Source organism: Candoia aspera, chromosome 6, assembly GCF_035149785.1.
Source record: "Candoia aspera isolate rCanAsp1 chromosome 6, rCanAsp1.hap2, whole genome shotgun sequence".
In the NCBI taxonomy this organism is placed as follows: domain Eukaryota; kingdom Metazoa; phylum Chordata; class Lepidosauria; order Squamata; family Boidae; genus Candoia; species Candoia aspera.
Genome location: NC_086158.1, coordinates 64,505,227 through 64,513,999, shown reverse-complemented (window position 1 = coordinate 64,513,999; position 8,773 = coordinate 64,505,227). Strand labels below are relative to the sequence as shown.

The 8,773-nt window shown below is 37.2% G+C and overlaps 1 protein-coding gene across 2 annotated transcripts in view; it reads right to left on the bottom strand.

The window, feature by feature from the left end:
* Nucleotides 1-3,308: 3,308 nt before the first annotated feature.
* The window catches only part of EDRF1 (erythroid differentiation regulatory factor 1), a 41,399-nt gene continuing 35,934 nt past the window's right edge, over nucleotides 3,309-8,773 (bottom strand). For both annotated transcript variants that reach the window (XM_063307334.1, XM_063307335.1), the window contains one exon: nucleotides 3,309-3,630. In XM_063307334.1, coding sequence (XP_063163404.1) covers nucleotides 3,468-3,630 — 163 coding nt within the window. In that variant the 3' untranslated portion in view covers nucleotides 3,309-3,467. The remainder of the gene's footprint in view (nucleotides 3,631-8,773) is intronic.

Genomic DNA, 8,773 nt, shown 5'->3' with positions numbered 1-8,773 from the left:
TTGCCTTGAAGTGCCCCTCCTATGCAAGGACTGAATGAGGCCACAGCCATCTGGATTTTATTTATATTTAGTAACCAAGTGAAATTGTTTTATAGTGCACTTTTATATTGGAATTTTATTATATATTTATTTTTTGTTTATTTTGTTGTAAACCGCTCAGAATCCCTCCAGTGGGAGGAGATAGGCGGTAACAAATTTGATAGATAGATAGATAAATAAATAAACATGGAGCACAAAATAACAGATAGACATCTTAACATTCTCCCCACAGCAAGAAGCTTATCTGTTTTCTATTAGTCTAAAACTGTTCTCTGTTCTGGAGACTTCCCTTCAAACTCCCCTGAACTTTTTTTTTAAACTGACAATCAATTTAAGCTTTCCAAGCACTTTATTCTGAGAGCAAGCATTTTTCAAGTCAACTCCTCTGCATGCAAGTTACATGAGAACCACAAGTTAAACTGCATGATTAGCTGCATTTCAAAGTGAAGGTAACTTCCTTATTTGTAATCTAATATTATTTCACTCTTTAAGATCCACTGGTTATAAAAGACATCATTTCAGAATGTATTATTTTGGGAAGAAATAGTGGTTGCTAGCTAATAAGGTTAAAGGAATAGTTGGCTGCCTAATGAGAGATGCTACCTCTTTGTTAAAGGGCAAAATCTAATAAGCAGCAAGACATTCAATAACAGAAATGCTACATAATTTCAAAGTATGTTGTTTTGCTTAATTCTAAAACAGTAATTTTAGAGGGTGTAGCTATGACCTTTTTAACAACCAAAATTAGAAGAAACTTGTCTCTGTTAGCTTGAAGTTATTTCATTTACATACACATTTTCTACTGAAAAGGATCAGTCTCATAAGAATAAAACATAGACATGAGGACACTAACAGAACTATGGTCTAAAGCAGTTTTATTTGTATCAGGGGTATTACCATCTGCTGTTTAGAAAAAGTTCTTTTAACATTTGGTGAAGTAGGAATTGCAATTATGGTGAAAAAGCATTACATTTAATCTGCTGCAAACTAGAACTTTATCAAATTATAAATGAAAGTGATGGGTAAAATGCATCTAAGAGGTCTGGCTTAGGACTGCTCTCAAAATTTGCAACCCTTTTAAGGAATCTGTTGCTTCAAAGAATTGGTTTGTTAATATTTTAACTCAGTATATAGAACACTAAGTTATTATATAACCATTATAAATTAGACTGTCAATTTGATATTAATTACAGCACTCAGTGTGAATTAACTAGCTTGTACCCCTTCAATCACATAAGAAAGGGGGCGATTTCTGCCAAATGCTCCATTGATGGCTGTCCAAAGTATTCCCTAGTCCCCAGGAGCAGAGGAAGAGCTAGCAGAATGCAAATTAGGACTCAAGGCAATTTGTAACTAGGATTCAGAGTAAGACTTCAGAGCTAAGATTAGGAGTTCTGTCAAATAATTCTGAACCACACTGGATTGTATAGTGACATCTCAAAATCATTTTTTACATTTTGCATTCAGAAGAAGGCAAAATGATACTAGAAGTTGGCCCAAGGAAAGAAAAATGAACAGATTTAAAGGTTGCATTGAATATTTGATTAAGCAATGAGGCAATAATTCCAGGGATATTATGATTATGGCTTCCATTTTTTAAAAAACAAGCTATAATACCTGGACTATGTTACAAACTCCTTGACACTGGAATGGGATGGGATTTTTTGGCCTTTTTCATAGCTGGAGAATTTGGGTAGGGCTATGCAAAATGTATGGTTAGCCTCCAAAGTTTAATATATCTGTTCTAAATATTAAAATAGGAACGGGGTCAGGGAGCCACAAAAATGGACTGAATAACTGTATACAGAAGCCAAGTTACTCATATCTGCTTAGGACCTATGGTTGGCAACATATCTCTAGTCACCTCTATTTTTTAGCTAGCATTCCACTAATACTACTATTTAAACACTTACTTGTTTTTTGCACTTAAAAATAATTGTAAAACATGGACAATAAAAAGCTGCAGAGCTTCAGCTTTCGGCTGTCCCACCTTCTTTACTTTCTATAATGTTTCTGGTTGAAACATGGTCTAGAGACACTCTTCTAAAAATATTTTCTAGCAATTTGCTAAAACATTTCTTTAAAAAGAGAAAAAGAAAGCTGTTATATAGTAATTTTGGGTGATGATAAAAAGACAATAAAGAATAAGCAACCAAAACATTGGAGGGGAGCAGTAGGTGGGAAATTAAGACTGAGAAAAAGGAGTGAAAGGCGGGCATGAATATATATTGAAAAAATATTTAAAAACTGCTGGGGTTATGGAGAAGAAAATGAGTGAAAGTGCTGGGTAAAAAAAATGCAGGCTTATCTTCAAAATGACAGAAAATACTGGATGTTTAATCTCTAAAACCATGTATATGACAGAAAAGACCACACAATATCTGGCTTTTATATGCTGAATTGCTAATGGCAAAATTTCTGACCAGACCTTACAACAGAAATTTGAAACAATCACCTCAGGGACACACGAAAGAGCTGGGCTGGTAAATATATTCATAATATTGCTTTTGTCATTTTAACGTGAACTTCATTCCAGTACAAATGAAAGCAACTGTTATTAAATAACCTCCTCATGGTAAACAGGTTTGTGTTTTTTAGCTCAGACAGCTGTCCTACCTCTGCCATTTATTTAAGTTCATGAACAAATTTATATTTTCAGCATGCGTGCCTGACAAACTGTAATTAGCCATGGGAAGCTTTTAGTGAGGCATCTGTGACACTATGAAAATTTCAGAGGTATCTACTAGTCCAAAAAATGTACAGACCAAAATATCCTAGACAAAGTAGCTAAGGTGCCATTAGGTTGCAATATATGCTATCGTTGCTAACTCTGTAAGATACAAATACTGCTTTTGGGAGGAGTAGGGAACAGGAACACAAAACAAAAGTAATAAAATGCTAGCCTATAGGACTCATTTTCAATAAAACACATTTTAATACATAACTTTATTCACATTTCTGAAAAAAAGAGGTGTCTGAGATGCAAAATAATTACGACTATTCCAAATGTCTCAGCAAAAAAGTTACATCTTTGGAAAAGTATGGGTGCAGCAACAATGTCTGCATATGAATATAAAATCATGTGATTTTATTTAACAGCAGTGGCAGATATCTTTCAAAGGAGATTTTGCATACAAAAATGTTTAAAAACAGTTTAGTTCAGTTTTACTGTAATAGATTATTTGCAACATTACAGCACATTACAGTTCATGTAAGTACATTTTACCACTTCAGATATATGAGCAGAAAAAAAACCCTTTATAACGGCATTCAAAGAATAGTGATCAAGGTTTATTTTTCCAGCTGTACAATCTTAAATATGCAACAATATAAATAAAATCAAGCAGCCCATAATGGACAGAAGCACACATTCCATTTTGAACAAGGCACTGATTTACCACAATGCAGTATGCCAGCATTAAGGTGGATCACTGAATTCCCAGATTATTTCCTTCACTGTCCTGAGTCAACTGGTCCAGTATGTTTAAAATAACTTCTGTTCTTTCCAGCAAAGTTAGATTTTTGTTTGCTGCTGATCGCAAGAGAAGTGAGTAAGCATACTTATTCACCTTAAGATTTTCTTCATCTTTACTGCAGGAGAAAAGTAAAGTGGAACACAGGTTACCCATATACATAATGAACTCTGAAAATTACTGTCTTCACTACAGCACATCAATAGGAACAAGACACTTTGATTTGTTCAAGAGGGAGGGTTCCCCAATTTACACTAATTTTTTCCCCACTGCAGGTTTTTGAGTCACATCTCAATGCTTCCAAAAGTTCCCCAAATCCTTAATAGTTTTTGAGGGGGGGGGTGAAAGCTTCATTTTCATGGCAATTTATTGGATCAAAAACTTACATTTGTCAGAAATGCAACCATTTATAATGTTAACTACAAGAGGCCTTTTTACATGTTCCTTCTCTATCCTTTTTCATAAGAAAGCAGATGAAGTCTGTTTATCCTGGGTGAAAACTGGGAGAAATTACCCTCTTATCCTTCTGAGAAGGCAGAAAAACTAAAATTCATTCTATTCTATCTGGAGTAAACTCTGTTACCCCATTTTGTAAGTTTTCATCAGAGCATCTTAAAACTTCACAACATCTCCATCTTTCTTATGATCCCTAATATCTGTCAGAAAGGATTATGTTAATTCCAGTTCTTCATTATGGTCTTTCTAATGCACACACGTGGCTATTCACTGTGTAGAATTAAAGAACTCTTTGTTTGGCAGGCACAGTTCCTACCAAATCCATTCAGTTTGTTTTTTACCATCACTATTAGCATATTAGTCTCATCCTCAAATTGATTTTCCTTTTTGCTCTATAAAATTTCATTTTTCCTTCTTATTCTCTTTCACCTTATCTCAGTTCTTCAAAACTCCATAAAATTATTCATCAGTACACCTTCTCACATTAGCATCCAGCCCTGGCTTTATGGCCCCATTCACAAACACCAATGTTACATTAGCAAACTTGCCCCTCAGATCAAACCGTTTTTCTTTGTGCCTTAGTAAGCACTTTGTAAGCTCTGTTGTTATTTACCAAAGAGACTATTACAACTGTTCTCATTTGGAAGTTGACTTTTCTTCCTCCAAATCTGCCAGGTCCCCCAAACTGGTTCCTTCATTTTTTTTCAAAACATTTCAATTTCTACATTGCAGAGGATCTTCAGGTCTTTGCTGCACTATTATAGGCATCAAGGAAATTCCTATTAAGGAATTAAAGGAATTAAAGCCTGCTAAGAAAGCTGCCCCGTTCAGTTCCAACTAGGACAAAAAGAAAGAGGGATAAATGCTCTGTTGACTCCCAACTCTGGCTCCAGCAGTCTTGAGTTCTTCTCTCCAATAATTTTCTCCAGTTCAATTATGTTGGTCCCACTCTTGAAGGAATCTCCAATTTGTACTACAGGTAGTCCTCAACTTACAACAGCAATTAGGACCGGAATTTCCATTGCTAAGTGATGCGGCCGTAAAGTGCAACTGCATCGCTTAGCGCCGGCAATCCTTGCAGTCCTGGTTGCTGTCATTAACCAAATCCCATGGTCGTTAGGCGTTTGGGAAGTTTTGCCAGCTTCCCAAAACCAAAGTCCGTGGGGAAGCTGGCAGGAAGTTGCAAGTCCCACGCCGGCAGGCAGGTAAGTGGCTGCTGCCAGGTGCAGGAGGGAGTGGGGGGGTGCTCAGGGATGTGGGGGAGATGTGAAAGAGGCTGGCATGGTGCAAGCGCAGAGGGGCTGGAGGAGGGTACATGGGTGGGGGAGACTTACCCCAGCAACTTACAACCTTCCCTGCCAGCTTGCTCATTGACTTTCTGGGGAAGCTGGCAGGGAAGGTTGCAAATGGCAATCACATGATCACAGGAAGCTGCAACTGGTCATAAGTGCGAACTGGTTGCCAAGTGCCCAGATTGCAATCACGTCACTGCGGAGGTGGTGGGACAGCCAGAACTCCAAGGACTGGTTGTAACCACCATTTGTCGTAACTTCGAACGGTTGCTAAACAAATGGTGGTAGGTTGAAGACTACCGGTATCTTCTCCTCACTGGCTCCCCTTCAAACTCTCAAAAGATTTGGTACCAACCACCCTTGAGATCTACTCTAAACCACTTTCTTATTTATAGATATAATCAAAACTGACACCTTCAACCATTTCAAGATCATCAAGATTATAGGGGGTCATCTTGTTTTTGAAAGGCAATTCTGATTTTGATAAGTTCCATGCTTTTAGGGCAGATCACGGGTCCTCTTAGCACCAAACTTACCACAGACCAGTCAGTGACCTGGTACTTCTGAATAACCCATAATGTGCAAGGCAGACATTACACATACTGTCCTTTCACTCTGTACTACACCAATTCCACTGCCTAATTTTGCCTCAGACTGACAAAGTAGCAACTTTTGCAAGCATCACTCTCTCCTCCAAAAGATTTCTGCAAGGCAGTTTTCACAAGTTGGTTTCATCCCACAATGGCCTCTTGACTGAAGATCTTAGTCTTCACCTCAGTCAGGCCAGTATATGCTGAGACTGGGCTGCTCATTCTCAGATTTTTACCACTCCCCTTAAGTCACAGGACCGTCCTTATTCATCCCCTAGCAGAGCTTTTGTAATCTTTTTGAACTTGATGGTTATGCCTCTGATACAGTATTTCCTTAGTCTATTCAACATTTTTTTTTCAGTATTGTCAACCCAATTTCTGGTTGGAGCCCAAGTGCCCAGCTTTCCTTCAGAATGTCCTTGTTCTTACACCAAACAAATTATAGAATAGCACAGATAGTAGCACAGATATTCTCAGATAGTAGAGGACCCAGTATACCAGTTAGCTACTGCTTTGTCAGTCCTAATCCCAGTGTTTTCAATCTTGTGAAAATCAAAAGAGACTTTTGGGCCAAGCCAGATTTTTTATCATTGACTTTTCACCACATCGAGAATATTTATAAAGAGGGATACCATTTCTTATTCCAGCAACTATTACCTAACCCTATTATATCACCATCATGATGACGACAAGAACAGACAATTGAACAGAACATGACAGGAACAGAAAACTGGACAATCTCAGATGCAAGTTACACTGTTGGGGTATTGAAACACTATCTTCCACTCGAATCAAGACATTGTATTGCCTGCCATTTTTCTCCAACACAACACCATGGAAACCACTGCTTAATTCTTTGGATGTCTGTTGTACTCTTTTTTTTCTTCCATGGCCAATGATTATTCTTGGCTCCCAAGGCCCATCCTCTCCACAGCATTTCTCTACAGCATTACTCATAAAGCATTGTTCTGAGTTGATGAAGCAGCAATGTGTCCTGCTCTATGATTACTCTATAAGAATACTCCAGGGTATTTCCCCACTCTGGGGTTAATCCTGGTGGACCTGTGAGCTTAGTCCTCCACCTTCATCTGGCACAATAGGCTGGACCTCCACTCCCAGAGAAAAGCAACTTTTGGAAGAGCCATCTCACTTTTGTCAGATTATGACAACCAGGCACTTTTCTAGTTAAGAAGCTTGCTACTCATCATGCTGAAGAACTAGTTACAAAAAGCAACTGCAGTTCTGTAAATTCACACAACAAACCTGTCAGCCTGCTTGATTTCAAGTGATCTCAGTATTTCCTCAGATTCACTGTTCTGGACTTAGGAAATGAACAGTTCTGTTGACAGCCATGACTAGTTGTGCTTCCACCAAACAATTCTGCAAGCTCTAGAATGTTCCAAATAGGGATCTACACAGGTTCATAATCTATATGTATGAATTCAGAGATAGCTAGTCAAACTGCAATTACAGATATGAAGCAAGTTCCTTTCTTGAAAATGTGTTTAGCAGTTATGAGATTTACCATAGTGGTCCACTATATGGGCCTGTCTCTGTTTCTACATTAATACTTTTAACAGAATTATTTCATGTTTGACACAGTGCTACTTCACCTAAGGTTTAGAATAAACTTAAGTTTGCTACTTTTGTTATTAAAGTTCACCATATAAGTATTCATAAAGTAGTTTTTAAAAGCCCAAAAGTGAATGTACCAAAGTGAGCATTATCAGATTTGTTGCTTATATGTACACAGAAAGCTGTCAGTTAACTGCAAATATTTTCACTCAAAATAGGAAGAAGCAATTAAAGTTCTAACACTTGGCAACAGAATCAACAGCTTAATTTATTATACTTACCAGTTAGACAATTACACTTCCAATAATTCTATCAGAATATCCAGAACTGTCTCTAATTAGCAATTTAAAATGGATTCTATAGGTAAATATATTGAGAGACACATACTAATAGCTACATGATTCATGCATTGCAATTATATTGATGAAGTATATATGCTCCCTTAATACAATACTGCCTACAGGTTTCCAAAAACGAAGCCTCTTACATTCCATTTTAATAAAACAGGAAAAGCATCCAATTAAGAAATTACATCTCTGTGAATTTGCTCCATTTTAAAATCCTCAACTATACTCTCAAGGTGAAAACTCTGAAAGTTTCCAAGTACGAAGTTTAGCAGAGAGGTATAAACACTATTCAAGGGACACTCCTGATCTTTCTGTACAGAGTATTGGACTCAAAGGCATAGAATATGCTTCACTAGGCAGCTTAAGGTTGGCTTATCACTTAATAGCAAGTTTAACTTCTTATAGACAAAAGGAATTTTAAAAATATGCTTTTTGCCCTTTATTTTCTATGAGGCTCATAAAGAAGTCATCACACTGTGACTTGAATGTCTGAATGAGTTCATACAGATGTCACAGCATGTAAACTGTTCTAAATGGACTCTGTTGACACATTCACCTGCAAGTTACCAAATTATATAAATGCAGATGCAAACTGGTCAAATATTCACACAACCTGTCTCCCTAAAACTGTGATGCAATACTATATGCTGATTATAATTTCACAAAACTAAAACTTGAGTTTAGATACCAAGTCCCAAACCACAGAACCAGTAGCAATCCTGCAATTACTAAAACAATGGTTGTTCATTGCTGATACATTTAAGTACCATACTATCCACTATAACTAGACTTCAGAACTATCACAAAAGTATAGGCAGTCCTCATTTAGAGACAACAATTGGGACCAGCAACTTGGTCGTTAGTTGATGCAGTCACTAAGTGAAGGTGCAACTGTGCTTATGATCTTACTTCAGCTTTCCTTTGCTTTACAGACCTGTGAAGGTTGTAACTGCGAAGATGGGTCGTAAAATTACTTTTTCATAACCATTGTAACTATGAAC